At 47.5% G+C, this 19,582-nt stretch overlaps 1 protein-coding gene and 1 long non-coding RNA gene across 12 annotated transcripts in view; both read right to left on the reverse strand.

Annotated features, from left to right (window-relative positions):
- The window catches only part of LOC129736820 (golgin subfamily A member 2-like), a 430,355-nt gene that overhangs the window by 396,029 nt on the left and 14,744 nt on the right, over nucleotides 1-19,582 (reverse strand). Inside the window, exons 1-4 of one of the 11 annotated variants that reach the window (XM_055720942.1) lie at nucleotides 9,953-10,238; nucleotides 9,562-9,703; nucleotides 3,219-3,312; nucleotides 2,455-2,561 (exon numbers count right to left, since the gene is read on the reverse strand). The exons of the other annotated variants lie outside the window; for them this stretch is intronic. Coding sequence (XP_055576917.1) covers nucleotides 2,455-2,561; nucleotides 3,219-3,312; nucleotides 9,562-9,703; nucleotides 9,953-9,996 — 387 coding nt within the window. The 5' untranslated portion in view covers nucleotides 9,997-10,238. Of the gene's footprint in view, nucleotides 1-2,454; nucleotides 2,562-3,218; nucleotides 3,313-9,561; nucleotides 9,704-9,952; nucleotides 10,239-19,582 lie in introns of those variants that run through there. 11 annotated transcript variants of the gene reach the window in all.
- On the reverse strand, nucleotides 10,908-16,675 carry LOC129736848 (uncharacterized). Its single transcript, XR_008733949.1, has 4 exons — nucleotides 16,661-16,675; nucleotides 12,232-16,279; nucleotides 11,660-11,722; nucleotides 10,908-11,417 (listed from the first exon to the last, which is right to left on the reverse strand). It is a non-coding gene; the product is annotated as an uncharacterized LOC129736848 (long non-coding RNA).

Below are 19,582 nucleotides of genomic sequence, written 5' to 3' on the forward strand. Positions count from 1 at the left end.
ACCTGCCGTATAAAATCACAGCGGAGGAAATGTATGATTTATTTGGGAAATACGGACCTATTCGACAAACCAGAGTTGGAAACACTCCTGAAACAAGAGGAACAGCTTAAGCTTCTCAAGGAAAAATACGGACTTGATTACAAACCCACAAAAAAAAAAAAAAAAAAAAAAAAAAAAAAAAAAGTGCTTCAGATGTCACCTACAAGAAATGGGTTTCTGCCTTGAACTATCAAACATCTCTGTGCTTAAAGAGAAGCCTTTTTGCCTTGATGGAGATCATTTATGCTGTATTCTGTATTTATGCTGTATTCTGAATGTGGAAATTGGTTGGGACTAGGAGGCTGGCTTAAAGGCATTTTGCAAACGGGATTATTATTTTTGGTCATTATTGCAATAATAGTTTTTTGATCAAAACCAGCCAAAATTATTTGTAAGCATTTGGCATATCTGAAGAGAATGCCTTTATTCGAATCGGCAGTTAAGGTGTAGTTTAGTCTGATGCTGTGGTTTTATCTGCTTCTGGTGAATTTTTGAAGTGATGAAATCAGAGATACTAAGAGTTATGAGGTAGTAAGGTAATAATCTAAGTAAGGGTGCTGTCTTTTATATCTACAAGTGCAATATGCTTTTATGTAGCAGAGAGAAACTTTGACAATAATGTTGCTTGAGCGAGATGTGCATGTGACAACTTGGGAAAAGGGATATCACAACTGGAGTGCAACAGTGTTTCTATGTCTGGCAGAGTGAAATCTTTCAAGACCTGAGTTTAGACAGTCTAAAATAAATTGTCAGTATTCAGAAAACCCATCTTAAGCCTCTTTTGCTTACATAGTGTTATGGAAGTCAACTGCTATTGTAGAGAATTAATGATTTTTTAATACATATTAACAAATACTACTATTTTAACTTGAGGCAGTTGAGTGAGAAATACGTGTAGCATTTGAGGGAATGTCAGCATAAATCGCACTTACAGTAAGACTGCATTTTTAATTACAGTACTCGTTAAGATTCGATGATGCCATAAGGCTAAGGCCTTTTATCACACATTGGTTCTGAACTAAAAGGTGTGTGCACATGTAGATATGCACATTTGTGTTATTTTCCTTAATTGGCTACAAAGTAATATAATTAGGTTGGGGACTAGATCTTGGGAATTTGTCTATTATACTTCTGTTTGTTAAGGAACGTGCATAACACACAGCACCCATGTAGGCTTGGCTTGTGGCATAGTTGTCAAATTTAGCATAGACATTCAGACAGATAAGCAACGTACTCTTGTGTGTATCACCTACAAGCCATTATGGCTTAGTGTGTAAATCTGTATGTAACTATTGAAAAATCCACTTATGAATGTATATAGCTTAGAACTAATTTTTTCCCTTTGTTAATTCTTTGATATCAATGAGGTATTCTTTAGAAAATGTATGGACTGGTTGGTTGCATAAGGGCAGTTGTTATTTGGACAGAAAATTGTTAATGATCAGGGATTTTCCACTAAAATATTTGCAAATATTCCTAGTCAAACATCAGTTTGGTTTCTTTTTGGGTTTTGAGCTTGCATTAGTCCAGGTTCAGAACTTTAAAATTACCTTTGAATTTTTTAAACATTTTATATCACTGGAACAGAAAGAGCATCTAAATTAAAGCTTCAAGCTAACTTTATTTTTCAAGTATTTCAGGAATTATACTTCTGAACTGAGATTTTATAAGTTGGCTGTGTATTTTCCTGTGTTAAAACGCTGTTATTGAAAATGGTCAACCAAGCCTGTGTCGCCCAAAATAAAAACGGGGGAATTGTGGATAAGTGGCTAGCTGAAAAAGGTCTCATAGACATAGTCCGGCTGGCTGGACAAAAATGCACATCGCTCTCAGCTTAGCTGAAGTAAAGCAAAATACACTGTCTTTGGCTGTCCTTGTTACACAATAACAGGAAGATTTTGGTGGGAAAAGAATGTTGCAGGTGGGAACAGAAAACTACAGAAGAGAAACTAGGGGTGGGCTTGGTATTTAGGCAACTAACCAATAATGAGCTTAACTTTTGTAATATGTATGAGCTAATTATAAGAAGGCATAAAAGGTGACTGTAAGAGACAATAAACAAAGTCTGCTGATCACTCATATTGAGTGACTGTGTCTTCCCTCCATCGCAACAGAGACCCTCCTGAGACAAGGTCTCGGTGGCGCTTCTGTTGCGTGTGGAGCTGGCAAGACTAATGAAGTGAGGTGCCGGATCTGAAGACAGCAACTGGACCATATGATTAGTGGTCACAGAAACCTGAATGAAGTTTGCCTTGACCATGGAGAACACAGGGCTTTACAAGGTTAATTAACAATTCAGAATGTTAATTTCTGTCCCTTCTCCGAGCAGGGACTACAGACTTTGCATTAGTGTACTGACAAGCAAATAGCCAAAGGCAGAGCTGCTGGTGAAGCATAAGCAGAGGTGACTCTTACCTTCTCTGCCCGTTTTTGCTGCAGAGAGACGTAGGCCAAAGTACGTTCCAGCTCCAATTCCCTCTCGCGCGATGAACATAAACGATCAGAGAGGCTCTCGGCTTCTCCTGAACAAGTCAGAACAGAGTGAGTTGAGGCTGGACCACAAAGAGCTTTTTGGAACTGCTAAACAGCACTTTCTACTTTGTCAACAAGCTCTTAAGGCAGCACAGAGCTTTGCAAGTCAGCAGACCTGGTTCCGCCCCTGGCTCTACAGGTGGCTCACTAGCAGCTCTGGGCAGTAAAGCTCTCTGTAACTACCATCCTCACTTTGAGGGAGATGACGAAACTTCCTCTGCAGAATAGGCAGTATGTTGGTTGGGATCTTTCTTTCTAATAGAAGAAGTCGCTCAAACTTGGTTCAGAATGAAGGGCTCGGGTAAAACCTACCTTTACGCGATAGCTGTGTGGGAGGGAGGGTGGCGAAAAGGGAACTAAGTTTTAAAAGGATCAGAAGAAAGTCAGAAAGGAACAGCCTGGGGTAGTCGCCGGGGCTGAACAGGGCTGACAAGGCTTTAGCGATGCACAAAAGAACCTCAACTGCCATGGGATCAACATGCTCCCACTTGGGGGCAGCTCTGGCGACAGAGGCAGCGATGGTGCCAAGTATTGCCCACCGAGGAGTCGGCCACTGCTGTGAGCTGGCTGCCAGCAACTGTCATGCCTCTGGCTTGAAATTCACACTTTGACCAACAGCTTGAGCTGGAGTGCCCACAGTCAATTACCTGATTTCTTCCCTGCAGCTTCTCGAGTATGTGCAAGGGCCGCCTGCAACTCAGACTTCTCAGAAGTTACAATTCCAATAGTCTGGACACGAACCTTTGGGAAAGGAAAATCGGCTCAGCACAAAACTTCTTTGCTTGTAACTGCAACATCACTGTTGCCACAAAAGGCTAACTCAGTAAAGGGAAAGAGCTCGTGCAGTTAAGCACAGTCGGGCTGACTCCCAGTTTTCCTGAAGGAACGCGCTCGCGGCTTCCCGAGTAAAGACTATGAATGGTCAGTAATCCAGAGAACAGCAGAAGGCAGGCGGTGTTACTGTAATGGAGGCTCTGCCATACCCGTAGCTGTTCCCTCAGTGCAGCTTGCTCTTCAGAAAATTTCTTTTCCAACTCCTTCTTTTCCTGTATAAAGAAATGATTCCTATTCAGCACAAAAACATAGATGGGTAACCCTTGTTTTGTAGCAAACTAAAAAAGCAGTGATACATTGGTAGGACTTGCAGCATCGAAACGACAGCAGCCTTTTAAAGACATACTTCAGCCCTGCGTTATTTGAACGCCTTCACTATTTATCCATCCTAGATTGGCAGTAACAGCATAGCACAATCGCTGCTAGCATAAAAACGGTAGTGCTTGGAAGCAAGCTACTGGCAAGGACTTGTATTCTCCTGCCTCCACCACACTCCTCTAATACTTGAGTATTTAAACGTTCGCTTGTGTCAAAATAAGAACGCTACCTGCCAGGCAGGCCTAACTCATGAAGTCAAATCATTCAACCCTACGCTACAAATGAAACTGAATCTAACATAAGACAAGACCACACGTGCCTGGGCCACAGCCCACTATACTCTCTGCGCCGCCAAGGAAGAGATACTATTTTTCTGCCTATCCAAAACCAGGACACACTTTACCTTCTCCAGCTGATCCACTGCCTCCTGGCTCTGCTCTTTCTGTGGAAGAAAAGTGATGCACCAGTATCAAGAGAAAATACTCTCATACATCTGAAACACATTTTCACTTCAACAAAGTAGGATACATGCCCAATTCACGCAAACAGAATTTCCACTTTCTGTACCCCTTTCTGTAGAGGACTAGGAAGTTCATCTTAGCTATTAAAAATACGAGATCTGGAGCTGCCCTCACTAATGTACTTCATATGCCAGGCATCTTTTTCATCGCTCAGTAGATTGCCACAGTTGTTCTCCAACACCGCTGCTGAAACCCCTCCATGTCTACATCTGAGCATCTACCACCTTCAGTTAAACTCGCACCCCCACATCTGTGCAACTGATGGCAGTAATCCTGGTGTATTGGGATGATCGCCAGAAATGCTGGTTTTTTTTAAAAAACACCACCAATAATAAAAAAAAAAAACAACCAACCAATAACCCCAAAGAAAAACGTAGTCTTTTCCTTGAACTGAGACCTCAGACCTTTCTTCCACTGAAGAGCTGGCCTTAAGTCACGCAGAGCCGCACTTGTGTTGGCAGACTTCTGCGGGAGGTGGTATGGGAGGGCTGAAGCCAGATACAAAGAGAAGGGGTAATTCTGTCCTAGCCCATTTCCATCTTAGCGGTGAAGTATTTGGAGATTTGTTGTCCGTAGGTAATGCACCTTTAGATAGGAGGTGAAGGAGACAAAGGTGGCAGCTGCCTACCCAGGCCGCCACACAACTGTGCTGCTGTGTTTGCTATTTGCTTGTTGTCTCCCTGACAGCTTCTTCACAGATGCCTCGTAACTAACTACATAAGCAGGGCTTTTTTGCCTTCCCAAAGAATGAGCATTGTCCAAGCTCTTTCTTTACTACTGCTGCTACTACTTCAATGCATTTTGAAAGGTGACTACAGATGGAAGAGCGATGAGTGAGAGGTTTTGATTCTAGCAATGCCCATGCACAACATAACCAGCAAAAGCAAAGGCAAGACCACAAATGCAGCAAAGGCCCTACACAGCTGCAGGCCAGCGTAAAAGCAGGCACACAAGGAGAATCTTGGGTGGGCAATGCACTATGCCAAGTTCCTCTGCAGCCCAGCTAAAACACAAAAAGAAACAGAATGGAACAAAAATAACCCAAAGCCCAAAGGAAAACAACAAGGGGGGGTCACGGGGTACACCGGGAAATGCTGAACTTTGCAAAAAGTGTACTTTTACAGAGGAACACAATGGGGAAAAGCATTTCACACAAGAAAGGCTCTTGTCAGACTGAAACAAGTCCACTTGGCTGCATTTCTTGCAGTGTTAAAGCTGAAGGCTGAAAAGCTGCAGCGGGAATCCATGCAGGCCACAGGACAAAGCAGTTCACTCATCGCGCCAAGAGAAGCTGAGGATATGATCAGAAACCAGCCCCAGACCCTCTCAGGCCTACTGCTCCCACTCTGCCGATAGCGTTAGACCAGCAGCACCACCTGCAGAAACAGGTTTTCACACTGCTGCCAGCACCAGAGTTGTGTGTTTCAAGGATTCGGACAGGCGCAGAAATAGCTGTTTTATCAGGATGCTTATCATCCAGGGAAAGCCTGATGAGATCAGCAGAGCACACTTAAATGGAAACAACAAAACTCCGTTTCTTGTTCCTCAGTTGAGCCAATACATTCACCAGCGGCCTTAGACTTTGAGCCCCTTAACAGGTTTTCCGTGCAGCTCATTTTGTTCCCTACAGAGTGCCGTGTAAGCAGCCTTCCTTGTGGCACTAGGAGGGAACCCATAACTTTGCAGACACCCAAAGAGCTTGGAGGAGCAGCGAGGACCATGTCAGACTGGTTGGTTGGGTTGTTTCTTACCAGTTCCTCTATCTGTGTAACGAACTGCTTGTTCGTTAAGATTGCTGGAATCCAGGGCTACTGCCAGCTCCCGGTAACGTGTCTGATGGGCACATGCAGACAGGAGAAAAAGGAAGGAGCAGAAGAGGAGGAGGGGAGGAAAAAAAGCAGGAATTAAAGAGGACAGAAAAATAAATCCTATCGAACTGTGATAATCAGATTCTCCAAACAAAACAAAAATCTACCGTTTCAACAAAAGCAGCTGAGACATCAACACATTTTATCCATTCTGCCAAGGCTTCATTTTGACCCAACAGTGACTCAGAAATAAGAACGGCAGCTGCACGGAAGCCAGATTATCCCCAGTCCCCAAACTGGAAACACCTCCGATACCTGCCCCCCAGTGTTGATCACAACTACCCGATGATAGCACAAGACAACACTAGACAGCAGTGAACGAGAACTGTGCATTCAATTAGGTCTCGCTAACACTGCCGAAAGCAGAGTCCCAGTAAGTTATCAACAGTAGCAAATAAGAAAGGGGGCGGGGGGGGACGGGGACACTGAGAACAACCTCCTTCCGTTTCCTTAATATTTGTGGAAGAAACAGCACTTTCTCCATTCACATATGATGTAGACTACAAGCAAAGCAGTCAAGTCAGCCAGTTTTATTCCCCACGGAAACAAGTCACTACTAAGGAAGAACTGACTATCACAATAATGCTCCTTATAGCGCCTTTCACTCCAAAGTACCACACAGAGAAAACATCCTTTTCTGGGTAAGGAGAGATGCAGACTCCCTCTGCGACAAGCTAATGTCAATGATGCAGGTTGATTTCCCATTCTTTCCCACTAAATCAAGAATACATCTTTCCATGCATACATGCTGTCCATTCATCCCACTCAGCTTTTCTTCCCAGTGCTGAAAGTTTACGTTCTAAACCAGGATTTTTTGCTTCTCAATGCTTAAATATCATATTGTTCAGTAGGATGACTGCAGACACCGCTGAGATCCAGGAGTGTTTTCTTGAGCTGACTGCTTAAAGCTCCACATCAAATATCAAGAGAATTAACAGGACAAAAGGATCAAAACGAGGCTGTACCCGAGAACACGGGGCAGTAACGTCACCCAACTCTTCAAGTTCACACACTAGATTAATGGCAAAGGACGCACCAAGAAGCAAGCGAGGGCAAAGCCAGATGGTGGCCACTCTGCTCTGAAAAGCGCTACCTTCAGGACGTATCTGGGGAAAACAGAGATCGCTGGATGCAGATTAAGATAGAAAAGGTCAGCGACTACCTGAAAACTGCTGGTTTTTTGAGTCAAACTCAAACGCTCCCTCTAAAACTTGGTGAGATGTGTGGCACGCTATGAACCACAAGTTTAGAAGGAGGACATTTACCAACAGGCCAAACTCAGCGTGGCTGGGAGCAGGTGCCAGTGGCCCTCATGGAGCGATGAATCCCATGACTAGAAGAAACTAAACGGAAAAGGGCCAAAAACCTGTTCCTGGACAGCAATGCAAGTTCTCATCCAGCCTTCGTGGGAGGACGAACAGCATCTGACCACACCTCTACCCACCGTGAACTGGACAACTTCATTTATCTTGTACAGCATCAGAGCGCCATGAAGACCCGGAGCAGTGCTCTAGCGTTTCATGGCAAATTATTTCATCATCCAGCTCTGCTAAGCCATAATTTAAAAACACTACAAAACAAACAAGATAATCGTTTTCAACATCCAACCCCAGCAATGTATCACAGCTCTTTGCAATGCCACCTGCAAGGGTTCCCTCTTACTTCAGTTGCTTCCTTCTTGGCACTTCACGGGAAACAAGAAATCTCTCTCTTGGCATTCCCCGTCTACCTGCTCAGCACTTTTCTCGTGAATCGAGCAGCAAGAATACGGTAATGGTGAAGACATTTAAGGAAAGCAATAAAGTGGAAGACTGCAGAGGGAAACAAACAGAATTTTCTCCGTTTCTTTTTAGCAGGACAGATACTTGTGCTCTCAAGGGAAAACGTACGTTAGGTGCTTCTAGGAAGGTCAGGAACTCCCTTACTTCTTCCAGCTACAGGTCACCTCACCCTTATTGGTTCAAACACTCCTCAATATGAAACATCAGAGGGACAAGAGGAATACCTTCACCAGTACATGTCAAAAATGTTTCCTTCATTTCTTCCGGTCCAGACATTCTGTTTGCTTAACGCTTCAAGATGCAAAGAACAGTAATGAGCCATAACCACAAGAACTTCCTTCTTCCTCCACCATCAGTTGTGAAACAAATCAAAAAAAACAACCAACAACTCAATAAACTACTTGAACAGCTGGATTTGTTGGAAACAGAGAGAACTAGGAACAAGACACTTCTCGGGAAATTATGCATTGTGAGGTTCTAATAACATAGCAAAAAAAAGTTAGTAATTCTGCTCAGCTTGGCACGCCATGCTTGATCCATTTGCTTTCACACACGGAGTCCTATTTTGCTGGGCTTTCTGCGTTTCACAGCCAAGAAAGCTGAAGTGGCTGAGACGGGAAGGGTCTGCCTAGCATGAAGACACCAATGGCAGCAGCAGCTCATGCCAACAATCAGCTTTCCTGCCCTATTAGCGTCAAGTGAGCTTCTGAACAGCATTTTCCTGACGCAGGATTTTTACAAGACAGCAACTGGAAAAAGAAATCTGTCATGACATATTGCAATTAAAGATCAGTTTACAAATTATTTCTGAAACCTCAGACACAACGGTCCACATAACAGCCAATCAGATCAAAATCTATCTCTCCATGCTAAGAAAACGACAGCAGAGAAAAAACTAGGCTCAGAAACTTTGTGCATTTCCAGAGTCTGTATTACACAGCCAGATCAGATGGTCTAAAAGCTTGTGATTTTAAAAGTTGTCAAACACGTCAGGAATTTAAAGCCAGTGTCTGGAGCATGTCAGTTGGCACACAGTACTTTTCCCAGAAGAGGAGCAGCTGCCTTTATTTCAAGGGTAACTTAAGCCACTGTCTGGGGAGGAAAAAAAACCCAAACCCAAAAATAAACAAAAGAGCAGTTTCTTCCCTCACAGGCTCAGGTTCACACCGGCTTGCTCTCTGAACTGCTAGCAGCTGGCTTCCTGAATTCCCTTCCTAACTGGCTGCTTCTCTTAACTTTCCCCAGCTGACCTTCGAGTTACCATTGTCCAATTCACCTTCTGCAAGGGTGGGTACAAACACCACCCCTATTCAACTGGCTTCTCAGTGAGACCACGAGACAGCTGCGTAACCAAAATGCCAAACAGATACAAAGCAGGAAAAGTCTTTGTATAGTCACGCACTGTATGTTCAGTCACCCTCTCATATTGTACAACATTCTTTTCGCAGACCAGCGTCACAACAGCTTTCAGTCTACTGCTCCAGCTCCTTCAAACAGACCTTCTGTTCCTCAGAGGCCTCGCTGAAGGCCTTTGACCAAGAGGATGCCTTGATGAGGTTTTGTGCCTTCCTTTCCGAACAAGGGTTAAGCCTTGCCCCCACTCTCAGAAGCAAAGTCTTACAACGGTCAGTGTGATCTACCCTCACAGCCTGGAAGCAGTATGGGCACCTGTTGGATCCTCCGTTCAGCCATGTCCAGTTTCTTACGCATATCCTTTATATATAACTGCAAGGCTGAGTCCTGGGAAACCAGGCAGCGAAACTTCCGTGACAGCTTCGAATTCTGCACCTTCATTTCCTCACTGCTTTTGCTGAAACAAACCAAAATTAAAGCAGCATCACTGTATGTACTACGGGTCTGGGCAAGTACATGTCATAAATTTACAATCCAGCTAGTCGTAACAGTTAGAATCACAGAAACATCACATCCAGTCACTTTTTTTAAGCTGAATATCCAGCCTCCCAAGTCACCACCTGTGGTGCATGCCCCTTGTGATGTTTTGTGGCTCTACCGGGAAGAGCAGTGTTACTCTGCAGTAACAAGCAGCAAATGGACTTACCTTTGTTTGTACAGCTCCTGTTTCAGGTCTTCTAGCTCCTTCATTAACTCTTCGTTACACTGCAGAAAAAAAGAAATGACTGATTCAGCTGCAGACTTCAGCAAAATATTTCACCTTTAGCACATCAGCTGAAGTGGAAAGCATCAGAACTTTGGCAAAATCCTTCAGGACAGGTTGCTTAGAACCTCCTGAATTTGCCAGGAATAAATCTGCTCAGCCTTTTCAAACGCGATGCTACTAACTGAACGTGAGGTCATTTCTGCAGACTTCTGGATGAATATCAACACTGAAGTGTCTGCCTGATGGAGACCCTCCTGAGACAAGGTCTCGGTGGCGCTTCTGTTGCGTGTGGAGCTGGCAAGACTAATGAAGTGAGGTGCCGGATCTGAAGACAGCAACTGGACCATATGATTAGTGGTCACAGAAACCTGAATGAAGTTTGCCTTGACCATGGAGAACACAGGGCTTTACAAGGTTAATTAACAATTCAGAATGTTAATTTCTGTCCCTTCTCCGAGCAGGGACTACAGACTTTGCATTAGTGTACTGACAAGCAAATAGCCAAAGGCAGAGCTGCTGGTGAAGCATAAGCAGAGGTGACTCTTACCTTCTCTGCCCGTTTTTGCTGCAGAGAGACGTAGGCCAAAGTACGTTCCAGCTCCAATTCCCTCTCGCGCGATGAACATAAACGATCAGAGAGGCTCTCGGCTTCTCCTGAACAAGTCAGAACAGAGTGAGTTGAGGCTGGACCACAAAGAGCTTTTTGGAACTGCTAAACAGCACTTTCTACTTTGTCAACAAGCTCTTAAGGCAGCACAGAGCTTTGCAAGTCAGCAGACCTGGTTCCGCCCCTGGCTCTACAGGTGGCTCACTAGCAGCTCTGGGCAGTAAAGCTCTCTGTAACTACCATCCTCACTTTGAGGGAGATGACGAAACTTCCTCTGCAGAATAGGCAGTATGTTGGTTGGGATCTTTCTTTCTAATAGAAGAAGTCGCTCAAACTTGGTTCAGAATGAAGGGCTCGGGTAAAACCTACCTTTACGCGATAGCTGTGTGGGAGGGAGGGTGGCGAAAAGGGAACTAAGTTTTAAAAGGATCAGAAGAAAGTCAGAAAGGAACAGCCTGGGGTAGTCGCCGGGGCTGAACAGGGCTGACAAGGCTTTAGCGATGCACAAAAGAACCTCAACTGCCATGGGATCAACATGCTCCCACTTGGGGGCAGCTCTGGCGACAGAGGCAGCGATGGTGCCAAGTATTGCCCACCGAGGAGTCGGCCACTGCTGTGAGCTGGCTGCCAGCAACTGTCATGCCTCTGGCTTGAAATTCACACTTTGACCAACAGCTTGAGCTGGAGTGCCCACAGTCAATTACCTGATTTCTTCCCTGCAGCTTCTCGAGTATGTGCAAGGGCCGCCTGCAACTCAGACTTCTCAGAAGTTACAATTCCAATAGTCTGGACACGAACCTTTGGGAAAGGAAAATCGGCTCAGCATGAAACTTCTTTGCTTGTAACTGCAACATCACTGTTGCCACAAAAGGCTAACTCAGTAAAGGGAAAGAGCTCGTGCAGTTAAGCACAGTCGGGCTGACTCCCAGTTTTCCTGAAGGAACGCGCTCGCGGCTTCCCGAGTAAAGACTATGAATGGTCAGTAATCCAGAGAACAGCAGAAGGCAGGCGGTGTTACTGTAATGGAGGCTCTGCCATACCCGTAGCTGTTCCCTCAGTGCAGCTTGCTCTTCAGAAAATTTCTTTTCCAACTCCTTCTTTTCCTGTATAAAGAAATGATGCCTATTTAGCACAAAAACATAGATGGGTAACCCTTGTTTTGTAGCAAACTAAAAAAGCAGTGATACATTGGTAGGACTTGCAGCATCGAAACGACAGCAGCCTTTTAAAGACATACTTCAGCCCTGCGTTATTTGAACGCCTTCACTATTTATCCATCCTAGATTGGCAGTAACAGCATAGCACAATCGCTGCTAGCATAAAAACGGTAGTGCTTGGAAGCAAGCTGCTGGCAAGGACTTGTATTCTCCTGCCTCCACCACACTCCTCTAATACTTGAGTATTTAAACGTTCGCTTGTGTCAAAATAAGAACGCTACCTGCCAGGCAGGCCTAACTCATGAAGTCAAATCATTCAACCCTACGCTACAAATGAAACTGAATCTAACATAAGACAAGACCACACGTGCCTGGGCCACAGCCCACTATACTCTCTGCGCCGCCAAGGAAGAGATACTATTTTTCTGCCTATCCAAAACCAGGACACACTTTACCTTCTCCAGCTGATCCACTGCCTCCTGGCTCTGCTCTTTCTGTGGAAGAAAAGTGATGCACCAGTATCAAGAGAAAATACTCTCATACATCTGAAACACATTTTCACTTCAACAAAGTAGGATACATGCCCAATTCACGCAAACAGAATTTCCACTTTCTGTACCCCTTTCTGTAGAGGACTAGGAAGTTCATCTTAGCTATTAAAAATACGAGATCTGGAGCTGCCCTCACTAATGTACTTCATATGCCAGGCATCTTTTTCATCGCTCAGTAGATTGCCACAGTTGTTCTCCAACACCGCTGCTGAAACCCCTCCATGTCTACATCTGAGCATCTACCACCTTCAGTTAAACTCGCACCCCCACATCTGTGCAACTGATGGCAGTAATCCTGGTGTATTGGGATGATCGCCAGAAATGCTGGTTTTTTTTAAAAAACACCACCAATAATAAAAAAAAAAAACAACCAACCAATAACCCCAAAGAAAAACGTAGTCTTTTCCTTGAACTGAGACCTCAGACCTTTCTTCCACTGAAGAGCTGGCCTTAAGTCACGCAGAGCCGCACTTGTGTTGGCAGACTTCTGCGGGAGGTGGTATGGGAGGGCTGAAGCCAGATACAAAGAGAAGGGGTAATTCTGTCCTAGCCCATTTCCATCTTAGCGGTGAAGTATTTGGAGATTTGTTGTCCGTAGGTAATGCACCTTTAGATAGGAGGTGAAGGAGACAAAGGTGGCAGCTGCCTACCCAGGCCGCCACACAACTGTGCTGCTGTGTTTGCTATTTGCTTGTTGTCTCCCTGACAGCTTCTTCACAGATGCCTCGTAACTAACTACATAAGCAGGGCTTTTTTGCCTTCCCAAAGAATGAGCATTGTCCAAGCTCTTTCTTTACTACTGCTGCTACTACTTCAATGCATTTTGAAAGGTGACTACAGATGGAAGAGCGATGAGTGAGAGGTTTTGATTCTAGCAATGCCCATGCACAACATAACCAGCAAAAGCAAAGGCAAGACCACAAATGCAGCAAAGGCCCTACACAGCTGCAGGCCAGCGTAAAAGCAGGCACACAAGGAGAATCTTGGGTGGGCAATGCACTATGCCAAGTTCCTCTGCAGCCCAGCTAAAACACAAAAAGAAACAGAATGGAACAAAAATAACCCAAAGCCCAAAGGAAAACAACAAGGGGGGGTCACGGGGTACACCGGGAAATGCTGAACTTTGCAAAAAGTGTACTTTTACAGAGGAACACAATGGGGAAAAGCATTTCACACAAGAAAGGCTCTTGTCAGACTGAAACAAGTCCACTTGGCTGCATTTCTTGCAGTGTTAAAGCTGAAGGCTGAAAAGCTGCAGCGGGAATCCATGCAGGCCACAGGACAAAGCAGTTCACTCATCGCGCCAAGAGAAGCTGAGGATATGATCAGAAACCAGCCCCAGACCCTCTCAGGCCTACTGCTCCCACTCTGCCGATAGCGTTAGACCAGCAGCACCACCTGCAGAAACAGGTTTTCACACTGCTGCCAGCACCAGAGTTGTGTGTTTCAAGGATTCGGACAGGCGCAGAAATAGCTGTTTTATCAGGATGCTTATCATCCAGGGAAAGCCTGATGAGATCAGCAGAGCACACTTAAATGGAAACAACAAAACTCCGTTTCTTGTTCCTCAGTTGAGCCAATACATTCACCAGCGGCCTTAGACTTTGAGCCCCTTAACAGGTTTTCCGTGCAGCTCATTTTGTTCCCTACAGAGTGCCGTGTAAGCAGCCTTCCTTGTGGCACTAGGAGGGAACCCATAACTTTGCAGACACCCAAAGAGCTTGGAGGAGCAGCGAGGACCATGTCAGACTGGTTGGTTGGGTTGTTTCTTACCAGTTCCTCTATCTGTGTAACGAACTGCTTGTTCGTTAAGATTGCTGGAATCCAGGGCTACTGCCAGCTCCCGGTAACGTGTCTGATGGGCACATGCAGACAGGAGAAAAAGGAAGGAGCAGAAGAGGAGGAGGGGAGGAAAAAAAGCAGGAATTAAAGAGGACAGAAAAATAAATCCTATCGAACTGTGATAATCAGATTCTCCAAACAAAACAAAAATCTACCGTTTCAACAAAAGCAGCTGAGACATCAACACATTTCATCCATTCTGCCAAGGCTTCATTTTGACCCAACAGTGACTCAGAAATAAGAACGGCAGCTGCACGGAAGCCAGATTATCCCCAGTCCCCAAACTGGAAACACCTCCGATACCTGCCCCCCAGTGTTGATCACAACTACCCGATGATAGCACAAGACAACACTAGACAGCAGTGAACGAGAACTGTGCATTCAATTAGGTCTCGCTAACACTGCCGAAAGCAGAGTCCCAGTAAGTTATCAACAGTAGCAAATAAGAAAGGGGGCGGGGGGGGACGGGGACACTGAGAACAACCTCCTTCCGTTTCCTTAATATTTGTGGAAGAAACAGCACTTTCTCCATTCACATATGATGTAGACTACAAGCAAAGCAGTCAAGTCAGCCAGTTTTATTCCCCACGGAAACAAGTCACTACTAAGGAAGAACTGACTATCACAATAATGCTCCTTATAGCGCCTTTCACTCCAAAGTACCACACAGAGAAAACATCCTTTTCTGGGTAAGGAGAGATGCAGACTCCCTCTGCGACAAGCTAATGTCAATGATGCAGGTTGATTTCCCATTCTTTCCCACTAAATCAAGAATACATCTTTCCATGCATACATGCTGTCCATTCATCCCACTCAGCTTTTCTTCCCAGTGCTGAAAGTTTACGTTCTAAACCAGGATTTTTTGCTTCTCAATGCTTAAATATCATATTGTTCAGTAGGATGACTGCAGACACCGCTGAGATCCAGGAGTGTTTTCTTGAGCTGACTGCTTAAAGCTCCACATCAAATATCAAGAGAATTAACAGGACAAAAGGAATACAAAGGCAAATCAGAGTGAACTCCATTCCATCTTGCAGGTTTCACTGCATCTAACTGGTACCCCTGGTGATTACTATAGTTACGTTTATTGATAAGAGACGCACGGATATGTAGTAAACAGGAGTTACTTTATGACAACTGAACTGAAACAATGGTAGGAAAATAAGCTACCAAAATGATGCAAGTGGAACGAAAATCAGAGCTTTGCCACAGCAACAGCGGAAGACAGTTCTGGGCTACCAAATTTGACTTCCCTGAGCTTCTATCACAATTTGATCAAGCCTTCCGTTTAAATAAACTGCCTGAAAAGAATTGGTTTAAAAAGGCTGGGGTTTTATGTTTGTGCCTGAACACGTTTCTATTGCTTATCGGCATAGTTCCTGCCCTTTCCTCTTCAGAAGCCTGGCAACGTGAAGACGCTAAAGCCTGTAAACGCTTGACTCAAAGGATCCGACTTCCTGCCTAAACCTATTTAAACCCAGCACTGGAACTTGCCAGACTGTACATCCCCTGCGCAAGTTTCATCGCCTGTTGTAAAACGGGTTGGCAGGAGTAACTAGACAGCTTCCTCAGGGCAGCTGCTTGCCTGGAGATCAGCAGAGTCATGCCCTTCAGAAGCAAGGCCCTAGGGAATACAGCAACGACACGCACAGCGGGAGAAATACAGACTAAGAAAACACTGCCTCTCCCTACTGCACTTGCCCTCAGCAGCTCAGTTAGTTTATCGCCTCACCCCACACTCCTCCTTTTCCTCAAAGCTCAGCTGTCTCGCGGAAGAGGTTTTGACAAGGTTCACTTTTTCACACGTTCAGTTCAACACAAACCAGAAGGGCGCAAGCACTTTACGAGCAATGGCAACGCATGGTATCAACTAGCTCCATGATAATAAAAACAGCAACAAAACTCAAGCAACTGACAGGGGCTATGTCAGGACAAGGCTCCACCCAAGAAATCGAGGCCAGCGTAAACAGAACCTGAAGCATGCAGTAGGGAGAGCGAGTCACTGCGAGGGACACGAGCACTGCCTCACCTTCCTCCTGTCCAATGAGGGTATGGCTGCCCCATTGGAGCGCTTCAGATCTGCCACCGGCACCTTCAGAATGTTCTGAATCTGAAAGAGGTGAAAGAAAAGGGGGAACGGCTCAGAAAAGGACAGAGAGAAAGTGTCAATCGAAGGTAGCCAAAGAAACCAGCATCCTCCGGCTGGCCAGGAGCACGCAGCTCAAAGCAGCAGCTCTGGGCACACCCAGGGCTGCGTGACAGCGCCGCATGATCAGACACGGCTTTGGCACGTACCCTGAGCTCTAGTGTGCACCTTCCAGCAGCGGTAGCTGCTAACTATTGTGGCACGCTTCGCGTGCTGGCGATACAGGCAGCTGCGCCAGTCATCCATTACACCCGCATAACCATTTCCCGGCTCTAGTCACGTTGTTCAGAAAACCAAAGAACAAGGAGGTAGCAAATGAGCTGGGACAAAGACCGAGGCACTCACGTTCTCTGGAGGCTGCTGGTCATCGCCCGGGGGAGTCTCAGGTCGACCGTCTCCTTTAGTTTTGCAGTTTTCCTTACTTGCTGCAGCTGCTCCAGGGCTCTTCTTCTGCTGATACTCCTTCAGCTGTGAAAAATAATAATAATCTGAAATCCAAACAGAACATGCCTTCTGTGAGAATGATGTCAACCCCCAGCCCCAGCTCCACTGGGTAAAAAGACCAAGTGTAAGGACAAGAGAAACGCTCTTCAATGAGTTTGTCGCCCGGGGGGGAAGAAAAATAAAAATCAAAACACGTCCAAGAAAAAGGCTAAAGTAAGATCGAATGTGATGAGTTTACGACAAGAGGCTCAGAGCTGCAAACGTTCAACTTTTGTACACAGCTAAGAGTTGCTGGGAAACGACTTGATACTCCATCCTGTAACTACAAGGAGATGAAAAGAAGTATCTTGGGGTGGGGTTTTTTTAGGGTTCTAACTAAGAGCATTGAGGAAAAATGAGTAAAGGGCAATGAAATCTGAATGTTAAGTGAAACATCAACACCTTACAGTAAGATCTCCCACTCTGTGAAAGACTTTGAGAAGGAACATTACAGTCCTTACAGACAAATGCCATGTTAATACAAGCAGCGTAGTCACTGTGAACTAAGGGGAGAAGCATCCTACAACGGATTTTTCAATCGCACCCGCTTCACCCCGGAGAAGCTAGTCTGATAAGCCGTTCGCTTGAATTCGGCTGGGTCTTCCGAGCTGAATCGTTCGTGCTCCAGCAGGGTGAAGCCCCCAGGCAAGCGAGCCCCAGGCAGTTCGGTCAACTGCCCGTTTCCCCAGCCCGCAGCCCGCCCTCCGCCCCCCCGCCGGGCCGGGCCGCGCCGCGCCTCGGCCTCCAGGTGGGGAAAGAAGGACCCGTTATTGGCAGAACTCCAAAATGGAAGCCCGAACCGCTCCAGGACACTTTCCCCTCCCCAGGACTTTCACATACGCCGCCCACGCCGCGGCCGGGGAACTAAGTAAAATGACACCAACCCCCCCCCAAAAAGGGTGTGGGGGAGGCCAGGGGGAGGGAAAACCGCCAAACCGAACCCGGCGGACCCACGGCACCGCCGGCCCGGCCCGCCCCGGCCCCCGCCGCCCCTCACCTTCTCCTTGCCCGCCGCCAGCCAGCTCTGCCCGCTGCCGTCCGCCACGGCCGCCCCGCGCCTGGGCCGCCTTGGCTTCGCCCACCGCCGGCGGCAGCAGCCAGGGCCCGCCCAGCCTGCGCTGCCGGCCTGGAGGCCCGGCCCATCGCCGTGCCGCGACGTGCTCGGCCCACCGCCGGGCCCCGCCTCGTCCCCGGGCTCCACCGGCTCCGGCACGGCGCCGGGCTGTGGCTCGTGGCCGGGCTCCACCGGCCGGGGCTCGCGGCCGGGCTCCATCGCCTCGAGGTTGCCGGGCCCGGTGGCTCTGCTTTTACTGCAGGGACTGGAGGAGCAGGTGCCACCTTGCAGTGCCTGCTCCCCGTGTTGGAGCCCGCACCGCCCGCTGCTCGGGTGACAGCCCGCACCGCCCGCTGCTCGGGTGACAGCCCGCACTGCCCGCTGCTCGGGTGACACCTGGCTGCCCGGCGTGCCCCACCCAGAGCTCACCTGCAGCTTCCCGGAGACGTTTGTTCCCCGGCGCTGACGGCACAGTGGGCCCTGTCGCTGGGAGACTCCACTTCCCAGCGTGCCCCGCGGCGCGCCCGCGCCTGCCGCTCCCGGCCGGCCCCGCGCGCACCCGGCCGGCCCGGCGGGAGGCGGCAGCCCTGGCCGAGCGGGTCCCGCCGAGCGCGGGTCGCAGCGCGCCCGCCCCGCCGCGGCCCGGGCCCGGCCGGTAGGAGCCGGGTCCCCGTGTTACAGATTTGCTAACGGTTACAATTAACTAACCTTATTTGATTTTATAAAATCATTTTCATAGAACTGTAGAGGAATAAGAAATATATTTTAGTGGAACTAGCAGCTGCACCACACAAGCTGCTGTGGAATCCTCTGTACAGCCCTGTACCACGGCCAAGGACTGAGAGCAACCGAATGAAACAACTCGTAGCTACCTGCCAAGAAACCGTGAACTTTAATAATAGTGATATGTAGGTCTAGTAATCAGGTCGTGGAACCATAGTTTGAACGAAATAATTAATGAAAGAGCTAGTGAAAGAAGGAGTCCGTTTCTCTAACTTTCTCTGACAAGGGGCCTGTTTATAAGTTATCTAGAGGGAGCGAGTAAAAGAAACAAGCAGAAGGACCAGATGGTCGACAAGGACATCCATTAGCTCGGACCGACAAGAACACTGCAGACTTGCAAGACCATCACATACCAGGCAAAAGGTGAAAAGTACCCCATGAGGAAGACCTACGGCCTTCCTCCCAGAGACCACTGCCCATGTCCCGCAGACCCCTGCCCACAGTTCTTGGAAGGATTTGCGCAGGCGCGAAGGACTGAGAAGCTGATTAACATACGAAGCGAGAGTCTGTTAATGATTTTGGGGAAACAGTATGTTCATGCATGAATACTTACGGCATATGCATGACTCAGTCCTAGATGAGCTGTATGATGTCGAAGCTCGGTGTGCGTTGGTCGGGAGAGGACTCACTCACGCACCCGGCCGTCCATAAAGAAGTGTCCGCTTATCTCCCTCACATCGGGGTCGGCAAGTTTTTCATTCCGAGATTTCGGTACCAGCCGCTCCCCGCCCCCGCCGCGGGCCGTGCCTGCGCTGAGGCGGCGCGGCCCGGCCCCTGACGCGGCGCCGCTCTGCTCTGCCAGGGCCTCCGGTGGCGGCCGGCGGAGCGGCGCGGCCGGCTGCAGGTCCGCGGTGAGGCCCTGCGCGGGCTGGGGGGAGCGGGCCCTGCTCCAGGGCTGCCCCGGCCGCCGTCTGTGGCACGGCACGGCCCGGCCCGGCACAGCACGG

This window comes from Falco cherrug, chromosome 9 (genome assembly GCF_023634085.1).
Source record: "Falco cherrug isolate bFalChe1 chromosome 9, bFalChe1.pri, whole genome shotgun sequence".
NCBI lineage: Eukaryota > Metazoa > Chordata > Aves > Falconiformes > Falconidae > Falco > Falco cherrug.